General features: G+C 44.1%; 1 protein-coding gene across 5 annotated transcripts in view; it reads left to right on the top strand.

Moving 5' to 3' along the window:
* Positions 1-23,855, top strand: part of MICAL2 (microtubule associated monooxygenase, calponin and LIM domain containing 2) — a 127,753-nt gene that overhangs the window by 47,534 nt on the left and 56,364 nt on the right. For 2 of the 5 annotated variants that reach the window (XM_059848279.1, XM_059848278.1), the window contains exons 6-17: positions 1,106-1,261; positions 2,482-2,582; positions 4,727-4,984; positions 5,807-5,922; positions 7,984-8,110; positions 8,299-8,389; positions 8,483-8,630; positions 10,602-10,801; positions 11,695-11,807; positions 14,813-14,884; positions 15,462-15,611; positions 18,446-18,547. In XM_059848279.1, the coding sequence (XP_059704262.1) occupies positions 1,106-1,261; positions 2,482-2,582; positions 4,727-4,984; positions 5,807-5,922; positions 7,984-8,110; positions 8,299-8,389; positions 8,483-8,630; positions 10,602-10,801; positions 11,695-11,807; positions 14,813-14,884; positions 15,462-15,611; positions 18,446-18,547 (1,634 nt within the window). Of the gene's footprint in view, positions 1-1,105; positions 1,262-2,481; positions 2,583-4,726; positions 4,985-5,806; positions 5,923-7,983; positions 8,111-8,298; positions 8,390-8,482; positions 8,631-10,601; positions 10,802-11,694; positions 11,808-14,812; positions 14,885-15,461; positions 15,612-18,445; positions 18,548-19,131; positions 19,261-23,855 lie in introns of all 5 variants that reach the window. The other 3 variants (XM_059848280.1, XM_059848282.1, XM_059848281.1) reach the window with 2 other exon arrangements.

Below are 23,855 nucleotides of genomic sequence, written 5' to 3'. Positions count from 1 at the left end.
AGTTTGTCTGCTTATTCTTTTATCTGCCAACTACAATGTACTTGCAGTTAATTCCTTGTAATGCTATACTGGAATATCCCTACACTGTTGTCTGGCTGTCCCCCATAAAACACTGTTTAAATAGTCAGGTACCATCAAAACCTAATTATTCTTACCTCACCTCCAGACTGTATCAGGAGGTTAATGTTTATCACCATAGCAGGATCTGGGGGAGTGATGGTGCACTGAGGCATGTGTACAGAAGCTGCTGTTGTCATATCAAATCTATCCCAATGAAATAAGGAGAGCATGTCAGGAAGCACAGAGACCAAAATCCCTAACCAGTTTATTTCTTGTTCTAAAATAACATAGTCACATGATGTCATCTGCAGTGGGCCAAAAATACACTAAGGATCCTCTGTCCTTCAGAATTTAGTTACAGGTGAGGGGAACATAGAGATGGAAAAACTTCAATGTGTGATTGCAAGATTGTGGCTCAGGGGGCTTTTTCTGTGAAAAGTGAAAGCAAAGATGGAGTGAGGAGCTTCTCAGTTGGTCACCTTGGTAATACAGCAGTTAACCCACTGAATATTTTTCAATTCCAAATACCTGTGGAAAATCTCATTAGCTGGTAGTGTGTGCACCTAAGCACTGCTACAGAGGTTTCTATTTTTCACATCTTTCTCTTCTGCTTTTGACTGCTGATCTCTTGCACATTTTTTCAAGAGCTGTTTACTACCTATATAACAAACACCTAACTTGCCATTTAGCATGTTAAAAATGTCTCCCTCCACTGAAATTGACCTGTTCTATTCCCAGACATGCCGAAAAAATTTTCCACGTTTTTCTTTAGTCGTAGTTTTTCCTGAACTTCTTCCCTTAGTTCCCCACCCAACCATTTTTTAATGAGACTTGACCTTGAATGCAGTGCAGCTCTAGTTTTGCAGCTGGAAATGGGGAGAAAAGACTCTTTCCATTCAAGGGAATTTTGGAGGCACGGTGGAATCTGCTGATGGCACGTTGTTTGATGAAGTGCAGGAAAGACACTGAGCTGCCTTGAGCTGACCCTCCCTGAAAGTCCAGTCTGAAGTTAGCAGTGGTTTTAATTCCTGTCTTTGCTCAGCAGGCTTCAGGAGGAAGGAATTTCGTGGGAAGCTGGCTATAGCAATCACTGCCAATTTCATAAACAGAAATACAACTGCAGAAGCCAAGGTAGAAGAAATTAGTGGGGTTGCTTTCATCTTCAATCAGAAGTTCTTCCAGGACCTGAAAGAGGAAACGGGTGAGTGCATCCTCCTTTTTTCCACTACCAAATACAAGAGGCAGCAGGGGAACTCTGTGTGCCAGGCCACCCTCTTGTTACTGGTAACATCAGTTTTGAATAATCTGTGTCAAAAATTGCCAAGTGATAAAATATTGTTGATGTCAGAAGCTTGCAGATGGAGGTGTCCATTTATGGTACAGTGGGATGTTTTTTTAACTTGGGTGTTGCCCACATCATGGCTTGTTTTAGTGTTTAGATTTTTCTCAACTGCAAAAATGTCTGCTATGTTGAACAAATTTGGAAGAGCATTTTCAGGGCCCAGAGATTTTCCCTTAAGACATGATTTGTTTTGTTTCTATCCGTTCACATGCTGAACAGCTTAAACCCTTTGAAAAAGTCTCTGCCCTTCTGGGAGGAGTTCATTCTTGCTTTTTGATGTGTGGAGCTGATAAACTGACAAGACCTACAATCTGCCATAAATACTGAAAATATAAACTGTGAAACACATCTTAATGCAATAGTTGCATTCACTGTCAGTACAATCAACTCTATTCTTGATTTACAGCTGATTTTTTAAAAATTACTGTTAGAATTGAAACCAAACCCCCTGTTAGACCCAATATGAGAGCCTTAACAACCCGAAAACCACTTTGCTCCCTTGGCACCCAGTTGCACCTCAGGAACTGCTCATGCTGTAGTTAACTAGCTGTTCCCTGAAAGAATGCTGAATAACTTTAAACTGAGCTGAGAAAAACTGCTGTTGGATGATGTCACCCTGATTTTTTGAGTTTTTCTAAGCCTTCTGATGTTTACTTTCTAGTAACAAACCTTCTCACACGCTTTATGTAAATAACTTGTTGTTTTGCATTCTTTTCTGGAGGAGGAGAAATTTGATGGGCCGTTGGTTTGTCCAGTGTCATTGGAGAGGTGGCACTGCCACCCTCCAATCCCCTGTCACTTTTGGCAATCTATAAATGCTGGAGTCAGAAATTAAAAATTCTCTTTTCTCCTTGGAGGAGCGGCGTGTCCCCGTCGTGTTACTTCGCGTTCGGCGACAGGGCGAGACCACTGTCCTCTCTTGTTTTGTTTCACAGCATTCTGCCCCCTAATCCTTCATCCCAGCTGGGAGAGGGGATGCAGCCCGAGCAGGAAAGGCACCTGCTGGGATCAGTCCTGCTCTGTCCGTGAGTGGCACGGGCAGGGCGCTGTGTTTGTGACAAGTGTGTCTCTCTTTTCAGGGATTGACCTGGAGAATATCGTTTACTATAAAGACAGCACGCATTATTTTGTGATGACAGCAAAAAAGCAGAGTCTTCTGGACAAAGGAGTGATTATTAACGTATGTAAAAATGCTGCTTAAACCCCATTTTATTGACTTGGCACAGAGTAAGTGTGGACATCTGCATAAACATTGCTGGATGTTAGAGAGGGTGTTTATGGACTTAATCACTTCATTCAAGCTCAGGCCACTTGGATCTTACTCTGACGTTTTTAGGATTTGCTTTTCCCTTCAGTCAGCTCGAAGTTTCAACAGAGAACTGAAAACAATGCTTCCTAAATTAATCAGTTTTGAAACTGGCTGAAATGGGATCTTGACTCCCCTTGGAAATACGTGGTGGGATCGTCACAGCAGAAATAAAAACCTCAATTATTTAAGGGTGAACTTAGCACAGCTCTGTTCAGTTTTATCAGGCAAATAAGGAAGTGTAAAAACCTGCCCTAGGTTAAATTGTAAATTTTCTGAAGTGGGTGAAACATGATAGAAGAAGGCTATAAACATGATGACCTGACCTTTCAGGGGTACTTGGGATTTTTTTTCTTTTTCTTTTTTTTTTTTTTCTTTTTCTTCTTCTGTAAAATATGGGGTTTATTTTCTTTTGTTTCTAGGAAGTGTTATGTCACCACTTAAATTTCCCTTTCTGGAAACCCAGAAGAGCTCAATTTTTCTTGGAAAGTAAGGCAGTGCCAAAACAGCCAAGTGTAATTTCCTGAAGGAAGTACTTGTGGGGAACTGTCAGAAGGGCTTTTGGCTTTCTGATGGGACCAGTGCCATGATTCCCTGTCCTTTTGGAGGCCAGGGGCTCCCAGGGCAGAGCTGCTGTCCATGACCAGACAGGGTGGAGCCCCTTGGTGGAAATGCAATGCCACTAGAGTTTGCAGGAGTTGCAGGGGATGGTGTTCAGGAAACATTATATCAAGTTTTGTGCATCCTAACTTAAACTGTGGTTAATGGGTTTTGGTAAATCAAACCCACCATCTTCTGCCTCTTGGAGTTCATTGGCCTCAAGCTTTCTTCAAACAAAGGCAATTTTTTTTCTTCTTTATTCTTTCTTTTTTCTTTTTCTTTTCTATTAAGTGCAAGTAACTTCAGCTGTACGGTAAATGCATCAAGTAACACAAAATAAAATAAATGAAATTAAATAAATTTTAAAAAGCCCCATGGCATTTTTCACATACTTGTGGTACTGTAAAAGATCACCTATGACATTGGGTTCAGTTTCTTCTGGGCTCACTAGATTACTTCAACCCCACTTGAAGTTATAACAGCTTGGAAGTGGAGGGACTAATATTGAACATGTATTTTTCCTTTCAAGCAGTTTTCTGAAATGCTCTTTACTTTCAGTGATTTTGTGTCTATTTCCAGAACTAGGTGTCTGTTTAAGATGGTGTTTTTGAGATGATTCATCACTACTGATGTGTGTAGGCCCTGAGATTGTGGGGCTAGTGTTTGTAGGTGAGGGCAGTCCCAGGAGGTCTGTGGGGAGTTTGGAGCAGAGGAGCAGCAGCTGTGGCTCCTCAGAGCTGTTTTCCTGACCTACTCAGCTCTGAGTGGAAAATAATCAAGCAGCCCAGTGTGTCTGGTGCAACTGGGCTAATAGCAGTTCTGTGGTATCATCTGTGATTAAGGGTCTCATCCACGATTAGGCTGGAAATAGAACCTGCCTCATTAACAATCACTGCCTTTAAGGAGGATGACCTGTAAAGGCAGGCTCCTTTACCACTCTGCCCAAGGAAAAGCCTGGCCCAGAAATGGACAGAAAGCTGCTACAGCCCAGGTTTGAGCATGGTGGTGTTCCTGAGATGTCGAGTCAGACCTCGAGGCTGAGCCCCCCGTGTTACAGCACCAGTGCTTCTGCTCTCCTCTGGGGACAGATGGGGGGCACGAGTGCAGAAAAGCATTGCAGTGATGGGGGTGACATCTATGGATGGGAGGGAAGTAATGTTCTGAAAACATCACATAACCAAGGAACTGGGAGGAGCTCTGATCTTCCATTGCAAACAAAGCTGCTCGTTCAGTGTGGGCAAGGAGAGTTTCTGTCTGGGCAGTACCTGTGCTTGTGCACTGGCTTTTTGGAGATGACAAGTGTCACTTGTTTCTTGTTGCTGTGAGGTGTGTGGCTCCCAGTCCTGCTGTGAGACTGCAGTGTTCCAGTCCAGAGAGGATATTGGAGTCTCTCATCCCACATCCTCCTCTCCTTGCAGGATTCCGTTGATACCGAGCTGCTGCTCTGTGGGGAAAATGTGAACCAGAGCAATTTGCTGTCCTACGCCAGAGAAGCTGCTGACTTTGCAACCAACTACCAGCTGCCTTCCTTGGATTTTGCAATTAATCATTATGGCCAACCAGATGTAGCAATGTTTGATTTTACCTCCATGTACGCGTCTGAAAACGCTGCGCTGGTGAGAGAGAGGCACAGACATCAGCTCCTGGTGGCTCTCGTTGGAGATAGTTTGCTTGAGGTATATCTTGGAATGCCTTCCAAGTAGTATTTTCAGTTTTTTTGACTTTATTTCCTTAATCCAACCATTCAATCTAGCCTCCAGTATAAAATGTCCTCTTTTACATGTCCTGAAACAGTGGTACCTTCTTTGGAATAGATTTTTTTTTTCCCTTTTTTTCTTTTCTCCTTTATTATGCCATAGTTTGTCATAGCTAATGCTTGGCTGGCAGCCTGTGGCTGAGATCCCATTTTGCTTTATGCAAGTTCTCTTGCTGTCTGAAAACTGTGAGCTCTGTGTCCTCAGCTTGGGTGCATGGCATAATTTTACTGAATTCCATCATAGACAGAAGCTTGATCCAGATTATTATTGCAGTCTCTTTGCCTTAGTATGTTCCCATTTTTTTTTCTGAAGTGAAAAGTGTATGCTGCAACTTTTGTTTTTTAATTCATGCTGACAGCCTGAGGCATTTGAAAAGAACAGTCCAAAGCAAATTCAGGAGGTGAAAAGGGCATCTCGTGTTTTTTTTTGTTTTTCTTTAATAATTCTTGAGTCTTCTTTTTTTTTTCTCAGCCTATATCTTTCGGGGCTAAGAAATTAGTTTTTATATATAGAAGTGTAAAAAAAAGGAAAAAGTGAAAGAAGTAATCTTCTTCCCCTGCCCAAGACTTAAAGGAGAGGCACATTTAAAACCTGCAAGTGTTGCCTGTGTTGCATTTTGACTCTTTCTGGGCTATTTTTCCAAGACAGTATGAAACCCTGGACTCCAAATTCACATTGCAAGTTACTTTTGTAGTAAGAGTTAAGAAATGCCAAGAACTGACGTGTCAGTGCTCCTTGCAGCCCTTCTGGCCCATGGGCACTGGCTGTGCAAGAGGTTTCCTGGCTGCCTTTGACACGGCGTGGATGGTGCGGGGCTGGGCGCAGGGGAAGCCCCCGCTGGAGATCCTGGCTGAACGGTGAGTGCTGCTCTGGTCCCCAGCACTTCCAGCCTTCTCAAGAGCCACAGCAGGGCTGGAAGGCAGGGGATTTCAGAATGCTACCAGGAGAAATGGTATCAGGGTTTAAATCACTGGTTTGTGTCGGGGTGCAGGGGAAGCTCCTGCTGGAGATCCTGGCTGAACGGTGAGTGCTGCTCTGGTCCCCAGCACTTCCAGCCTTCTCAAGAGCCACAGCAGGGCTGGAAGGCAGGGGATTTCAGAATGCTACCAGGAGAAATAATATCAGGGTTTAAATCACTGGTTTGTGTCGGGGTGCAGGGGAAGCTCCTGCTGGAGATCCTGGCTGAACAGTGAGTGCTGCTGGTCCCCAGCACTTCCAGCCTTCTCAAGAGCCACAGCAGGGCTGGAAGGCAGGGGATTTCAGAATGCTACCAGGAGAAAAAATATCAGGGTTTAAATCACTGGTTTGTGTCGGGGTGCAGGGGAAGCCCCCGCTGGAGATCCTGGCTGAACAGTGAGTGCTGCTGGTCCCCAGCACTTCCAGCCTTCTCAAGAGCCACAGCAGGGCTGGAAGGCAGGGGATTTGAGAATCCTACCAGGAGAAATGGTATCAGGGTTTAAATCACTGGTTTGTGTCGGGGTGCAGGGAAAGCTCCTGCTGGAGATCCTGGCTGAACAGGGAGTGCTGCTCTGGTCCCCAGCACTTCCAGCCTTCTCGAGAGCCACAGCAGGGCTGGAAGGCAGGGGATTTCAGAATGCTACCAAGAGAAATAATATCAGGGTTTAAATCACTGGTTTGTGTCGGGGTGCAGGGGAAGCCCCCGCTGGAGATCCTGGCTGAACGGTGAGTGCTGCTGGTCCCCAGCACTTCCAGCCTTCTCAAGAGCCACAGCAGGGCTGGAAGGCAGGGGATTTCAGAATGCTACCAGGAGAAATGGTATCAGGGTTTAAATCACTGGTTTGTGTCGGGGTGCAGGGGAAGCCCCCACTGGAGATCCTGGCTGAACGGTGAGTGCTGCTCTGGTCCCCAGCACTTCCAGCCTTCTCAAGAGCCACAGCAGGGCTGGAAGGCAGGGGATTTCAGAATGCTACCAGGAGAAATAATATCAGGGTTTAAATCACTGATTTAAACCCCTAATCACTGTGTCACTTAAGTGTGATCCTTAAAGAAATAGACCCGAGAGACCTTGTGTCAAAAAAACCCCCGGACCTCAGCCATCTGAACACCAGGTTTTTTATCATAAAAATAAAATAAAAAATCCTGAAAGGAGTCTAAATAAATTCTTCAACAGCAACAGCTCTCAGAGTTGGTCCCTGTGATTTTAACTCTGCATTTTGGCATGGTGGTGTTCTCTTTAGGCTGATGAATATGTGGAGAATTATTATAATGCTGCACCAGAAACTTTTTTTGACTGGAGCAAGAAAATCTGTTGCTAAGTACAGCAGCAGTCTTGGTGTCACCATGGTCTGATGGTTGAAGTTGCTGACTTAGGTCCTGCTGGCAGCCATCCTGCTGTGCTACAGCTGCCCAGGCTGTTTTGGGGCAGATACATAATAGGAAGAGTCATGGTTGTGGGAATGCAAGCAGGAGCTTTACTAACTACTGCACTTTGGGAATTTTTAAGACAGAAGCCTGTGGGATGACTCAAACACGGCCTAATCCCAAATGGAAAATTGAGCAGCATAGTAAAGAAAGCTGTGGTGGTTATAGGAGTTGCAGGATGACAGGATTTAGTGCTGTTATGTGGTAAAGAGGTTACTTCTTGAGTGGATGTTAAAGCAAAACCAGATGACTAGATGATGTAACCTCCTTTTTTTTTTTTCCCTCCTTTATCTGGCTCACTTCCTGCCTCAGGAAAATATGGGCATAAGCTCTCAGTGTCCATCTTGTCCTTTTTCTGTCTGGCATCCCTCTGTGTAGTGGGGATAAGAAATGGGATGGATGCATTCTGCATTTGGTCCGTAACACTTGTCCTGGCGGAACCAAAATAAAGTTTAGGCAGCTGCAAAAAACCCCTGATCTCTTATAAATAAATATTTATTTTAATACTTAAATCTTCCATCTTTTTCCTCTGCAAGAGAGAGCATTTATCGACTCTTGCCTCAGACGACCCCTGAAAACATTAATAAGAACTTTGACCAGTACACCATTGACCCGGGAACAAGATACCCCAACTTGAACTCGAGCTGTGTTCGACCTCACCAGGTCAGTGCTTCAAAGGCTTGCTTGTGAAATCACTTCTTTTTTTATCAGGGGTAAATAGAGCTGCAAGGGGTGCGTAAACAAAATCTTCAGGGGACTCCTTAACTTAGAACCAGCTGCTGATAAAGTTAACCTGGAAACAAAACTGGTTTTTTGTCTGATGTTGTGCTGGTGATTGCTTTTCCTTGTAGGTGAGACAGTTGTATGTTACCAATGAGCTCCAGCAGTGTCCTCTTGAAAGAGTGAGCTCCATTAGAAGATCGGTGAACCTCACAAGACAGGGTAAGTGGCATCTCCTGTTTGCTGTGGCTTAACCTTTGTGGCCTTCTGAGCGTGCAGAAGCTGATGGAAAGGTTTGCTTTCCCCTTTCTGCAGAGTCAGACATTCGGCCTAACAAGCTGTTGACGTGGTGCCAGAAGCAGACGGAGGGATACCGGAACGTCAGCGTCACTGACCTGAGCAGCTCCTGGAAAAGTGGCCTTGCTCTGTGTGCCATCATCCATCGCTTCAGGCCTGACCTCATGTGAGTGACAGCTGAGGAGCTCCTCGGGTGAGGCATCTGCAAAGGGCAGTGTGAGACCAGAGCAGCCCTGCCACTCTGCAGTCCCCTTCTGTGGCTGCTTTCTGCAAGGACGTGCACACCATGGCCAGGGTGCCATGGGTGGGCTTGGGCTTGCTTTGTTTCTTCTGCATGTCCTTGCATGCTGTTTAGAATGAAATAGATGTGCTTTCAAAGAGCCAGGAGGGTTTTGAACCCTCTGATTTATCATGTTTGTGAGAGTCATGTGTCTGTTTAAAACGAAATTTGCAGTTCTGGGGGGATGTGTAGAGCTGTGTTCCCAGATCCCTGGAGACAGGTTTTGGTGTCTTTGAAACCACAGCCATGAAGCACAATCCTGAGTTACAGAAATGCTGGGTGAGCCTGAGTGAGCCATGCTCCTTGTGTTGTACTGGTTGCTGTGACAAACAGGGAAATGTTGGACTGTGGAGATGGGGGTTTTGCACAGCTATGTCCAGGAGAGCACAGAGTCCTTTCACGTGGGCAAAGCAAGAGCTGGCCTTGAAAATTAACTGCCCAAAGGGTTGAGTGTAAGCCAGCATTCCCCTTTTGGCACAGTTTCTGGGGTCCTAGTGCTGCATGACCCAAATCTGTGCATCTGAATACTTTGTGATGTCCCACAGTTAGATACAAGAAGGTCAGTGTGTAACAGGTGTCAGGAAATAGGAATTGCTGGCACTGCTGGGTGCAGTCAGTGGGGTGACTCTCTCTTCTCACCAGTCTCCAAAATGCAGTGGATGCATTCTCTCGTCTTCCTGCAGAGCCTTAGGAGTCACACATCAATTACTGTCAGCCTCCCTTTATTGTGGATAAATGAAAGGAATGATTGAACTTTTTTATGAGGTGTGATAAATTGGACAAAAATAGGAGTGGTACCTAGGATGCTTGTTTGTACAGTTTTGCCAGAGGAAGAGCTGAGATTTTAAGAATAGGAATTTCTTTTTTTGCCTTGGGCTGGTTTAAAAGAATTAGAATTCTGGATGTTTTTGGGGGAGAGGATACAGAAAGCAAAGTAATCTTTGCTGCCTGTGGAAAACATGTTCTCTACACTGCTCTCAGCAAAGTCGATAAATTTGTCTTCCTGAGCTAACAGACCTCCTGCTGTTCAATTAATGTTGTGTTTGGATCTTGTTGGCTCCTTGTGTTCAGTGAGCCTGCAGAAGGACTTGGCTGGGTGAAAGCTAGGCAGGCAGGAGAGGTGGCTGCCAGTGACAGCCCCCAGCTCCAGAAAAGGGCAGTGGGTGGGTGAGAGAAGAGGAGAAATTCTTTGGGGATTCGAAAACTCCCATTCCACTGTGAGGAGAAAGAAACTACCCTGCCTGGAGCTTTGTAATTTATTCACATGTTTATTTTAATCATGAATTTTGGAAGCTGTTCAAAAGATCAGAGTCCTAGAATAGGTCCCATAGAAAATGGATTAGAGAGTGGATAACAGAGTTCCAGATGTGTGATGCACTTATTTGGTGCACTGCTAAATTCAGTTGTGACCTGGGCAGGAGGTGCCTGCTCAAACCGTGTGTGTAACACCTTAAAAAAGGAAAGGTAGTGCCTGTGCATGGGTGTGCACACACATAATATGCTACTTCCGTACAATGAGGTCCTAAATTTATTCCTCCCAGCGCTGATGATTTATAAAACTAATTGAACCTAAGTAATCTGTTGCTAATGGATGAAGTTTGTAGTAGTTCAGCTGTATCTGGAGAAGGAAAAGGTTTGTTAGCACTCCTGAGGAAGAATTGCATCTCTCCAATAAATAAAGGTATTTTTTTGTGGGTCCAGTTCGGTGAGAAAGCTTTTAAATGACATTTAATCGCAATGAGGGGGTTTGTGTGAGGCTCCAGCAGCTCTGACCCAGTGAGGTGCTGGTGCTGCCCCGGGGGCTCCGCGTGTTCCCCAGGGGAGCAGGAGCGAGCGGTGCCTGTGCTGTCCCCGCAGCGACTTCGAGGCCCTGGACGAGGAGGACGCGGTGAGGAACAACCAGCTGGCCTTCGACGTGGCCGAGCGGGAGTTCGGCATCCCGCCGGTGACCACGGGCGAGGAGCTGGGCTCGGCCGGGCAGCCCGACAAGCTCAGCATGGTGCTCTACCTGTCCAAGTTCTACGAGCTGTTCCGCGGCACCCCTCTGCGCGCAGTCGGTGAGCACCGAGCCCCGCACCCGGGCAGGGGCAGGGGGCAGCCTTCATCCAGCCTGCTGGCCAGCACTGCTCCCCAGCCAAGAGTCTTTTCCCAGTGAGGCAGAGTGCAAGTCTTCCAGAGCAGAAATCCGTTTTGATTTAGGTGAAGCGTGCATCTTCGAGTTAGGTCTGCAGCTTGCAAACGTTGCTGTTGGGTCTGGCTGCCTGTTCTCACAAAAACCTGCTTGGAGAAACTGCTGTGGCCAAAGGACAGAGATAAGGGGAGCAGAAGAAAGAGCAGGACCCAGGAGTTCTTTCTGATAGAGAAGAATTAGTGAAATGTCACATTAGGCAAATGTGACATCAGTGGAATGAATATGTATGAGCCTGTTGTGAAATTGCGCACATGTGTGTTTGAGAGGGACAGAAAAAAGGGTCTGGAGTTCCCAGAGGCACACATGTCAGTTTTAGGGGAGCTGTAATAAACACACCAGCTTTACAACTCGCACAAAAGTTGGGGAGTGAGTTTGCTCCCACAAATCACCAGCAGAGCCCTTCTGGCCTGCAACAGTTACCTCAGGCTTAACACAGGAAACGGGGGAGAATTTGATTGCAGACCAAGGTTTTGTGGGTCCTTGGTGGCTTCAGGGAGTAGGAGCAGCTGGATAACTGCTGCTTGACATCATGAAGGGCATGTGTCTAGTTGCTGGTGTGATTCCCTGGTAGCACATTCATGCTTGTGTTTCTCTCCCCCTTTTTTTAGAAAGCCACCCTACATTGGATGTATTTACTTCTATTTGTCTGTGTTTCTTATATATAATTACTACCAACACTCAACTGGAAAGCTTTGGCTTAGTCAGAATAATATAAAAACAAATCTAAGTAAATATCCTAAGCAGTTGTTTTTTCAACAGATGCTGCTGAGAAGCAAAATGGAGAAAATAATGATCTTGGTCCACCAAAATCATCGAATTTCATCTTTAATAATTATATCAATTTAACTTTACCAAGAAAACGAGTACCGAAGGTGAGTTGTAAAGCAAGACTTGCCCTATGAATATTTTTTTTCTGAAAATATGAAAATAAACTTTCAGGCTCAGAAATAAGGGGTTTATATATACACTGCTATAATTTTCTGAGCTATTTCTGCTTGTAAGAAAAAGAGTCCTGTAGAGTCTGTATTCCTGGAGTTAAATATACAGCCATTTTATTATATACCAGTTCAAATATTCACTGCTGTGCTAGGCTGTTGATTGGGAGGGCGTGCTGCTTTTTGAAAAAAAGCAGTGATTTGCCCAGTTTGTGGATGCTGCCAGGGTTCTGAAGAGAAGCTTTCCAGCTCCTACAGAGGCAGCCTGCAATGGTGACAAACAGTGGGCAGGTTGATCAGCAGCTTTGGGATAACAATCTCTTAGTCATGCCCGTGTACTTTTCTCTCTTGGTTACTTATTAATGAAAACTTACTGACAGGCCCTGTTATATCCCTGTATTATAAAAAATCCATGCCCATACATGCTGTGATTAAGGACTACAGAGCCTTGAAGCTTTGCAGAGGCCTGAGTTAACACATGTGCACATCAACTGCATTTCTCAGTACTTTAATATACTGCGTTTTATATTTGTTGCTCTCTTGTCTCGTAGAAATGTGATTTCTATTTTTTTCACCTGAAGAATTTCTCCAGAATTCCCAGATACTTCCTACACTGACTTTTGTCTTGAATATTTTCCCTCCTGCAAACACTTTTTCAAAACCTGTGGACAGTCAATTGTCCAGTAACTTAAAATATCCTTGTTAGGAAATAATTTTTTCCTGCCACCCACATATACACAAAACTGAGCGACATGGTTCCCAGATAGCCAAGCTGTGAGAAACCAAACAGGCAGAACAAACTTTGCTTTTTCTTGTGGATGACTCCTTTAGAAGGAGAACCTTTATCATGGCCACAGTGTTGTTTTTCAATGAGTTGTTTGCAGAAGTAAACAGACTTTTAGCAGTGGGGAGAGCTTTCCATTACTGAGCCACAGAGCCTCTGGTTAACCTGCTGTCATGAAATAAGCCTTCTGTCATAGCAGGAGCTGGAGTTCTTGGCAGTACATGAGAGCACGAGGTGATTTGCTTGGAGGGCCCCTCTGGTGTCACACTCCAGGAGCTCATTGGCAGTGAGAAGGGGAAGTGTTATTTCCCAATTCAGCTTGGGGAAGGAGGCATTTTGTGCAGCTCTGTCATGGATGGGCTGTGAAACCCAGCACGGTGGGTTGGGGTTCTTGGATTAGGACAGGCTTGGGAGTGCCATAACCAGCTGAAACTAGCTGGGAAATTCAGCTCCTCGGAACGGCATTGTCTGAGTTCAGGGTTTGGCTGTGCCTTCACTTCTGGGGTTCTTTCCCCTGCAGAAGGTGGTGCTGAGCATTATCGAGGTGCATATCTATCAGATGTTCTGTCCAGGCTTTAGGAGAGCAGTGTTGCTAAGTGAACTTCCGTGGCATGCAGTTTGTCCTTGACTGGCTGGAGGAGGGATCCTTATCTGGGCGCAGGCTGTGAGAGACCAGGAAGCAGGGCCTGGAGCTGGGCTGGCTGTGGCTGTTCTGGCAGCCTGTGCTGAGCTGGATCATGTTTTCCATTCTCCTCGGAGTGTCAGCCTGGCTGGAGAGGAACTGAGATTTCCTGTGCTCCAGACTAATAAATGAATGGAGGTGTTTACACCATGCGGGGCGCAGCCCATTTGGAGTCCTGCTCTGCAGTTCAGTTGCTTTGTCTTTCCCTTCTTTGTCAGCCTGTTAATGAGAGTCCTTGCTGCCCCACTTCTGAAAGGCAGCATCTTGCTTTGCTCCTCAAGCAAAATCTGCTTTGATGTGGCCCAGGCTATTATGCAGAATGCATTGTGCTGCTCTGTGTTCACCCTTTCTGGGTAGGCTGATGACTGTAGGTAGTGCAAAGCTGGGTTTTGCTGAGCTGCTGCTCTAAAGACAATGTAGTAAAGCAAAGTAATTGAAATATTGTCATCTGATTCCTTTGGTGTTTGCCCACAAGTTGTTTGGGATTACTCTCTTCATTGCATAATGATTTATTGCAAACAGGCTATATGTAAAAAGGAACCTTGCATTCTTTGATCTTTCTTTATTCCTTTTTGGGGTTTTTTAAGTTGGCTGAGCAGGCACTAAGTTGCAGCATGGGCAAATGCCAATAAGTGGAATATAGTTTATTGTTCATAAATTATCACCCTATCAAATCTTCACGTTATAAGAAGTGATAAAAATTTGCCAGCATTGACTACTTTTCAAGTTTGTGCAGACTGAGTATGAAGTATTACTGATTTGTGTAGTCTCTAGTTGAGTAAAATAATGAAACATGTGCGTGGCTTGAGCACAAAAGAAGCAGTTTGGTTGCTTAAGTATTGCAGTGTTCAGCCATCGTCAGGGAGGTGAACTTTATGAGGGAGACAGACCTTTAAGGCAGCCAGTAATTGCTCGAAAAAGGAAATATGACTGTGCTGTGAATTCGTGATCTGCATGCAGACAGATGGTTCAGGAGAGATTTGGGGGTTGCAGTGAAAGAGTGATGGGTTTCTGGATTTTGTTACTACTCTGGAAAACAGTGCAGTCTAGCTGAAAATTCACAGAATAACTCATGCTGCAAAACCTTTTTCCTCAAGGATGTGTTAGTACTTTATGAATTCTAAACTCCTCAGGCCTGAAAGAGGGCAAGATAAACACCAAGTTGTAGGGCCTGTTCAGCACAGTGTACAAGCGTGTGTTCTCATGCTCTGGAGTCCAGTGAGAGCTCCCAGTCAGGGGCTGTGTGGCAGCTTTGCTGCCCTGATGCCTGCATGGGGAGCAGTCCTGCTGAGCTGGGGGGTCTGACAGGGCAGCGAGACCCCCTGGTGCTGGCACTGCTCACCTGTGTGCACCTGGCTGAGCACAGCCCAGACCTCACCTGCCTGGGGGTGGAACTTCTCCTGGGAGGAGCTGCTGGGGTAGACTTGGGAATTGCTGCAGCAACCCATGGAACTTGTTTTGGCTTTGCCCTTTCAGGCTGAAGGGAAAACAGAAGAAAATGAGACGAACAAGAGGCGTCGGAAAGGACTCTTGGGTGTCTTTGAGCAGGTGGGTGTCCAGCACTGCCCACCCGTGTCCAGCTCCTTGATGGGACCAGAGCTGAGGAAGCAGGGGGAGCTGGGGGCCGAGGTTTGGCCTTTGGAGCATGGCATGGAAAATACCTCTCCCTTGAGATGCTGAATTTACTGTGGCGTGCACCAAAGAAGAGCTAAATTAATTTTAATCATTTGGTGGGGAGTAGAGCAGTAACTAAATTGCACTAGTTTTTGTTCTGACACAGGAACATTTAAGGTACTGGTTTGTTTTTCCTTTTCCTAATTGTCTATTTAGACAATTTTGTATTTGAAGAGTTTGTATTGCAGCTTGGTTTCTAGCCCTTCTCTGATTAGTCACCTTTGTGACTCTGCTTTATGAATAGCAGCACTGATTAATGTTCCCTTTTACTGTACTCTGGGGCCCAAGAAAATATTTTTTGGTGACTTTTTCATGCTAAACATGTCATTTTAGTATACTGCAGACTATATTTCCTTTCACCCTTTGCTGAAAAGGATGTTACCTCTCTCCTCCTCTCCCTTCATACGTGTCGTAGGAAACAAGAAAAACACAGTTTGTTGTTTCCTTGCAGACTTCAGGCTTTCCAAGCCAGGGGACAAACAATGGGAAAGAACAGAGTGAATGCAGAGAAGGAATGAACCAGAACAAAGTCAGGTCAATGGCAACTCAGCTGCTGGCAAAGTTTGAAGAGAATGCCTCAAACACGATTCTGCGGAGACAGGTAGGTCAGGGATGAATGTGAAAGCCATCTCTGAAATTGAGCTGTAGTCCCTCCTTGGGAAGGTGGTGCAGATTTCCCAGGGAAGACAGGAGTCTCTTAGGTGTTTGGAGTGGGTTGTCTTTCTTTCATACTTTATGCAAATAAAAAGTATTTCTCTCAGTACTTGGTAAACAAATACATGTCATATAGATTGACTAATGCATCTAACAATGACATATTGCTGTGTTATAGTGTCTAGAAATCTCTTGGAAGCAAGCCTGTAGAATTTGTGTCATTTGGAAGTCTAAGGTGGCTGCATACAGTGTTGCAGAAGGCCTGTTGTTGCCTGTGTTTTTCAAATGAAGGACACTGCACGTCCTGTGAAGTCTGTCTTTGTGGAAAATCTAGGAAGTGTCAAAAGGAAACCTAATCTCTTGCAAGATATGTCTGGCTGCCATTTCCATTCCAAAACTGGAATGGCAGAGTGGGATACATTTGTGCATCGTGCAGTGTTTTCATGGTTCATTGTTAGTGTGGCTAGAGGTATTTTAAAACAATCCCATGCTGCCAGGGTAGGGGGGAGAAGCCCAAAATCATGCTTCAGCCAGAAATAGTTGGAATTGGCAGAGTTTAGATCTGTCATCTGAAAGACCTGTAGGGAGGACGAGCAAGGTGTTGATGTTTTGACAAAGGTGGTGGGCTTCTTAATTCTTCATCCTTGTATCTGTTTGTTTATCTAAACATTTAGGTCTTCCAGTAGTGTAGGCTTTATAGATGTCCAGTGACTTTGTCTGTCCTTGAACCAAAGTTGTTTTCACAATGCCTTGAGCTTTTGGTGTGTGGTAAGTGGTCAGAGATTTCCTTGGCCATGCTGAAGGGAGTTATTTCGATCATAAACTCTGCTGAAAAGTACTGAATGTGTTCAGCTTTAAGTATATCTTTGACAGTAGAAGTTGCTAATAAAATGGTGGCAAAAATATGCAAAATGTGTTGTTAAGCTTCATGGTAATGCATCTTTAAAAGAAGCTTTTATTTCTTTCTGCCTCAGAAATTCTTTGAATCCTATTTACTGTCTCCCTCTTTTTTTCTCCTTCACTCTGTTTGCAATTTTAAAAATGCTTCACAAGGAGCTAACAGATAGACCAGCCCTGCTCTCCTCTGACCCTGCTGTTAATCCTCGCTTTGCTAAGCCTATGGATCCAAGCCTTCTTCCACCTCAACCAAAAAGGCAGGTAGGAAGCTCCTGTGGGTAGCACCTGGCAAGCACAGCATTTCTCTCACTGCTGGGCTACATAAGATACAAAGCAGTATTTGGGTGGGAACTGCAGAGTTCCCAGACACATTTAGCTGGGAATTGTGAAAACGCCATTAGAAAATAAAGGCTATTTTACACCTGCTTTGCCAGATGAGGAACCTCTCTGAAAGTGTGGAGACACCCTGAAAACATAAGTGTTGATTTCTGTGTTTCCATATCTAGACTCCAAATTGTATGAATGTAATTACACAGCTGCTTTTAACATGTGAGAAAATTACAGCAGTACCCAAAAATTTGTGCATATACTCCATGCTTTGGGTTATTGTAATGATAAGGCTAAGAGAGAAACCTGGCAAAAGTATCTAAGATAAAAGCTTGAGCATTGAAAAGCTGATATTGGTGCCCAGGTATCTTATTTCTATAAGCAGAACTTGTGATAAGAATTTCTGCTGGAAGCTCTTTTGCAGCATCACATATATGGGGAAAAATGTAATCTAAATTTTTCTCTTAGTACTTTCACTGAAAGCAATCTCATCTCAAACAGTATTGATACTTCTGGTCAGAGTTTTAAATTGAAGTAAACATCCTGTAATGGCACTTCAAGAGCAGTCTGCAATGAAATGAGATCTGTATTGCATGTGGAAATCTGCAGATCAGAAGCTATTTTATACGAAAACTCAAATTCAGAGATGTGTTCTGAACGCCTCAGAAAATGCCTTAAATCTGAAATACATTATATGCTGATTTGGGTCAGACTAGATCCAGAACTATGGCAAGAATTACTGTTGAAGTCCTCATGAATGTAATTTGATTACAGGCTTAGTTTCAGGCAGATGTGCTGCTGAACACCCAAAACAACCCAAAACCTTTGCTGTAAACCCTAGAAAGAGATGTTCTTCTGCACTGCTGCTGTCTGAGGTTATTCACAGTAACTCAGAAGTGTAGAGAAGGATGTCAAGGCCTGCACAAGTTGTGTAGGACTGACTGATTTCAGTGCATGTGCACAAGCAGCAGGAGTGCAGTGTAGAGTGTGCAGAGGGTGAAGGGAGAACATTTGGTTTCTAGTTATGTGCATGACTGCGCCCTTCTTTCGGAAGCCTCCTTAAAAGCTGCATATCCTGCATGGTAGTGCAGAAAGCAGAGTTTTGTTCACTTCAAGTGTTTCCCAGTTTCAGGTGGTAGCTAGGAGTGAACACGAGGTCAGGGAACCCCAACAGTCTTTAAATGGCTCTGAGCATATGGCCAGGAGAGCAAAGGCTGTGCACAAAACAGATCCCCAGCCCAGTCTGTCAGAAACCTCTGAAAATCTCGCCTCTGCCTGTTCTGCTGCATTTGTACTTTCTGGAGTGCTTGAGCGTCTGCAGCACCTGGAGGAAAAAATGAAACAGGTGACAAGCAACTTCTTTTCCTTTCTGTCTCTAAGTGCCTGTGATAATCTGTGTCCTGTGGTTTGGCTGGCTTGTCCTCTGTTGACTGTAGGTTGTGTTATAAGACAATAAGAAGTCTTTCTACAAACTTCTGTGTTTTGTTGATGGATGTGGTTTTAACTGAAATCTCTCTCTTTCTTTTCTTGGCTGTCCTTCCCTGGCTGTCACTGCAGAAAAGAGCTCAGACCATAGCAAATAGGGAATTCCATAAAAAGAACATTAAAGAGAAAGCAGCACATCTCGCCTCAATGTTTGGATACATGGAGTTCCCAAAGGTGAATTTCAAGTTTTGCACCTGAAGAACTGCTGAGTTGGAAGATGTATAAGAATTCATGAAGGGAAAGAAATTGCAGTGGTTTTGGTTTTAACTTCCTTTCATTCTGTGTGGATCTGAAAAGTAACGTGGATTCCACTGAAACTAGTAAAAAGTGCTGTTTAAATATTACTTCATAGTTTAATTGAGGTGAAACAATCTGAATCATAAAGCTAATGAGAGTACTTTAGCAGGAGAGAAATGTGTTCAAATGAAGTATGTCTTGTGCTTTAGCACACACTGCTGGCTCCCAGTTTCTAATCAGTTGCTGAGCACTCTACTTGGTGCACTCTGGTTTTTGCTGGGTTTCATTGTGCTTTCTCCCAGTACTATCTCACCTTACTGCCCACTGTGACTATTTCTATTACAGAATCAGTACAATAATGCCATTTAGCATGAAGGTGCCATGATGATTTCCATGGGCCCTTACTGTGCAGAGGGAGCTGTCATTGTTATGTTTCTGGTTTTTTTGATGCATGACTGTGAACTTAACCTGTGTTGATGTCACTGTCTCTTGGATAACTCTCCTGTTTCTGCTCTACACAGAATAAGCTACCTACTAAAGGCTTACCCCATTCTCAGCCCCCAACTCCCTCTTGCCCTCCACCTCATCATTCAGCTGTTGCTGCTTCATCATCTGTTGGTTCAGCTTCCTCTGCTGTTTCTTCTCAACAGGTACTCTCTTAAGAGATTTTTCATGTAAAACCCAAACTTGTACTCAAGCTGCTTGAGAAATGGCTTGGTGCTGCCAGCAGACCTGTGTATAGGTTGTAATTCACATTTAAATCAAACTTTGCTTTTTTGCTTTGTTAGTTCTGCGTGTTTGTAAGAGAAACGTTGTCATCAGATATGGCTCAGGTAAAAGCTGAAGAACAAAGCAAATGGTTAACTTTTTTTACTTCAATTCTGAAAATTTTGCATTGCTGCTTATTTGAAGTGATCTGCTGTAGGATGATACCCCAGGCATGCTGAAGAAAGCTTCACATTATAAAGCAAACTGAGTGCTGTGGGGTTGGTTAGTTTTCTTGGGTGGAATTTATGATTCTTTTCATAAGAATATCCATCTGCTCTGCAGGGGAAAAGCTGCACAATGATGGTTATTTTAACCATGTCTTAGAATAGACTTGTCTTAAAATTGTGTGAGCATTTACCAATACAGACATTTTATTATTGTTTGTTTCATTATTTGTACTTTAAACTTGCTTCTGCATGCAAATAGCTAGAATACAGCTCTTTGTAGCAGCAGAACTTATGGAGAGGAAACAGCCATGCTTGGAAAGGAGGAGGTGACACTTGGGTCAGAGATCCTCAGTTCTTACTGCTGAGGCTGCTGCTAATGGGCTGTGTTGCAATGACTGCCTGGCTCCCAATCCCCAGGGAAATCCAGGGGACGTGGCCCTTCAAGGACACTGCAAGCTCAGCAGGTGCCCACTGCAGTAATCCCCTAATTCCCTTCATTCAGCTTCAAAGTAATTCCTTTGCCTGGATTTACCTCTTGCTTTTTATGACCTAGGAGGTATAGCATGTGATGGGTTTTAAGCTAAGTCATGGTTTCCAAAAGGTTGGGGGCTGATGTTCATTTGATTTGGAGAACTGTTGTGACTCTGCAAAGAGAATTAACCCAAGCTGTCTGAAAAACCCTTTAGGATATGAGAACTAGGCTTTTAATCATATGGAAACTCTGTGAGAAATAATTTCACTGGGATTTGAACATCACTTCTTGGAGAACCTTTGTCCTGAGCAATCTTTTTTTTCCAGATATTTTAAAAACTGGATTTTGTTTAAAGTCTACAGACAGCCTTGATTAGTGTGCCTTTGTATTTAAATGGTGTGGCAATAGTTTGTTGATACTTGGTTTCACCCAGGGTGGGTTTAGTTCAGCTGAAAAGTGCTCTCTCTAGAGATACTGGCAGAATGCAGCTCAGCTGAAGCAAGAAAATCAAGTTCTGTCACCAGCACAGTAAATAAATGTTCATCTCCCTGGGTAAATATTTGGCTGGTTAAGCAGGACTGCATTTACACTTTGGCAGGTCTACATGCATGGGCATTGTGATGCCTGCATACCCAGCTCCATGTGTTGTGCAGGCTGCCAGCCTCCTGTACACTGTGCCTTTCATAGGTGTAAATGTGCATAGGTGCATTTTGTGTGGCATTTTGGAGACTTTTTAAGCAGCAGGTCTAGTCGTGGCCAGGTGATCTTTGCCCCTCCTGTCAGGGGCACAGTTGGTAATAATAGAATCTGTCCCTACCCTTTCATGGTCAAATTGCTGTCCCTGTGTTTTATCCCTGCAGATTGCACACTTTTCAGAATGTGTCCATTTTATCCTGCTCTGTAAAGCACTGACTAAATGTGCAGTGCTATATAAATAAAAATTCAGCAGTATTTCAGATGCACAGAGTGCATTTTCAGGTGCTGTTCAACAATATGTTTGGACCTCTCTGCTGTGAATGTGCCTGTCTCCGTTATCTGGAGGGGGATGATGGGTCTCAAAATCTGAATTTCTGCTCTCTGTTCTGAGAATTATCATTAGCTGAGTGTAGACCTCAGTATCAGAAAGTGTTTTGGGATTGATAAACCACCAGGAAGAGCTGCTGGGTGTTGCTGCCAGTGTTTCTGCTTTTTCCCCAGCAGACAGACAGAAGGTAATAGAAGTGTTTTGAGTTCTGTAAGGCTTCATGAAATATGACCTATAAATATCAGCACCCTCCCATGGTTTTAAATAGCTAGTGCTGTCATTTTAATTTCAGGTGAGTTCTGAGGTTGTTACCAGACATGACAAACCACTGCACCTGTTGAGTTTTGCTTGGAACAGTATTAGTTATGGGGACAGGGTTATTGAATAGGGTGGCTATGAAATCATACTGTCTAATTACAGAAACTTGTTATTAAGTCTAAGTCCTGCAAGGAGCACTTGAAAAGAAGGCTGTGGGACTGTATTGTTTCTCTCAAGACATGCAGTCACTACAGCTTAGTAAGAATTACCTTCTGTGTGCAAGATGTCAATAATAATCAAAAGTACCTTCTAGCTTCAATCAGCTGTCAAAATTCACATAGCTAGAATGATGAGTTAGCATATGTTGTATTACAGGCTGGGCTTTGGTTGTTCCTGTTTTCTGCTCAAGGTTGGATTGCCCTTCAGAAAACTCTGCTCTTCTGAGCTTTGCAGGAGTGAGTCCACACCGTGTGTCGTAAGAGCTGGGGAGTTTTTGCAATCAATTTACTCCCTGCAGAGCTTGGACCAACAACTTCCCCTCAGTGACGTGGCTCTAATTGCCAGCAGTAAGCAGGGCTGGGGTGTTTCCTACACACAGTAACTTATTACTCAAATGTTGTTTATCTCAGAGGGAAAATACACGTAGCAGCTTGTACTCAAAGTAAATAAATCACCCTCAAAGCAAAATAGGACCAGGGAAATCATTAAGGATATGAAAGAACAAAGGGAAAGCATTGTATGCTTTTGGAGGCAGAGAGCATGTTTCCTTTGTTTTATGAGAATGCTACTGAGGCTTACTTGGCTGGCCGTGTAGTTCTGAACAATAACTCAGGGGAACACAGAAGGCAGCTTTCTCTTCCCATGGCAATAACCACCCTGGTCAACCTGCTGAAAGGCAGCGTGCCACTGACAGCTCAACAGTCTGAGGAAACCACAAACTCTTGGGGTTTTGAGTGTTTTCTGGTTGTTCCCTGAAATTCACCGTGTAAGGTGACTCTTCTAGGATTCCTGTCCAGCAGAGGCTTCAAAGCTGCTGGCACAGAGCTGCCTGAGCTGTGAGCAGGAGCCTGTTCCATGCAGGCAGTGCCCCAGCATTACAGAGCTGTGTGTGGCTCCAGCAGAGGAGCAGCCTCAGAGGCACTGGGGACATTCTCTGCTGTCTCTGAGGGTGGCAGCTGCTCCTGGGGCTGCCCTGGTGGATCCTCATCCTGCCCTGATGCATCTGCTGGGGACTGAGTGGCACTTGAACAGAGCAGAGTAGTTCTGTTGGAAGGGATGTGCAACAAACATCTCTTGCCTGACCAAAAGTTAAAGCATGGTTTTAAGGGCGTTGTTCTTAAATTAAATTGAAATCTCACTTGCTTTTGCTTGGAATGTGATTTCACATTTGTTATAGGAACATTTCCTTTTAATAGCATTTTTAGAGTGTGTATAAACATGCAGTGTTTTTGTTTTGACCGCTTTCATGTTGGCATAGGTTGTTCCAATGGATGGAGAACAGAAATCAGCCAGCCTGATGAATTTCAGGGTGTAGTTCAGGCTCAAGGATACTTTTCCTGAAATTCAAGTACTTGCACCTTAAGCACAGCCTTGTTATTTAACTGATTGCTCCAGTATTTTTCTAGTTCAAGGAAAACTTTCTGCTACAACTGACTTGGAACACTTTCTTTTACCTTGGATCTCGTGGACAAGAGCTTCTACATTTACATGTACATTACTTGTGCATGCACAACATGGCCTGGAAATTGCTGAGCATATTCAGAGGTGCAGAATGTGGGGAGAAAATTTTTTTTTTTGTTCCATGTTCTTAAAGAAATCAAAGGAACATAGTTTTCCTGTAGTAGCAAGAAGCACTTCTTGGAGTGGTTTATAAATTGGTGTGCCACTTGGGACAGTGTTGTGGTATGTAATTAGCAGTTCACTTTGCAGCTGTTACCCACAAGTTGTCCAGATATTGAATAATATTTTAAAGTCTTTTTATACTAAATAAAACCAAACAGGACAGAAATTTGTCCCTTAAATGGCCTTTGTAATCTTAACGTGTATATTTTGTACCTGCCTGGATATCAAGTTAATTATGAGATGACTCTCAAAAGATAAGGGGGGCTGTAAAGAGTTGGACATGTAAAGAGTTGAATTTTTAAATCCATAATAATTTTTGAAAACACACCCACCGTGCATTATAAGTTTTTAAACTTGATAGAAAATGCTTCAAAATTGTTTCAAAGTGTTTCGAATACCGTTGCGTTTATATTTTTCTCCTTTCTTCGTGGTAACTTTCTGGTGTTTTAAAACCTTCAATTAGCAGGACTTGGTGTGGTGGCATAGACACATTATTTCACTGAGAAGAGGGCGACTTCCTTGAGATTTGGGCTCTGTGAGAGGCACATGGAGTGTCAGATGTGCTATCATGTGTCTGTCCTCATGGAAAAAGCAGTGCCCTGAGTTCAGAAGCAGAGTGCCCCTGGCCAGACCAGGATGGCCCTTGCTGCATTTGCTACCAGAGAGCCTGTGGGATCCTACATTGACTAGAGGGCTGAAATCCCAGTCAGTACA

The sequence above is a fragment of the Haemorhous mexicanus genome, chromosome 6, assembly GCF_027477595.1.
Source record: "Haemorhous mexicanus isolate bHaeMex1 chromosome 6, bHaeMex1.pri, whole genome shotgun sequence".
Lineage (NCBI taxonomy): Eukaryota > Metazoa > Chordata > Aves > Passeriformes > Fringillidae > Haemorhous > Haemorhous mexicanus.
The sequence above is the reverse complement of the archived record's forward strand: the minus strand, read 5'-3'. Positions and strand labels throughout refer to the sequence as shown.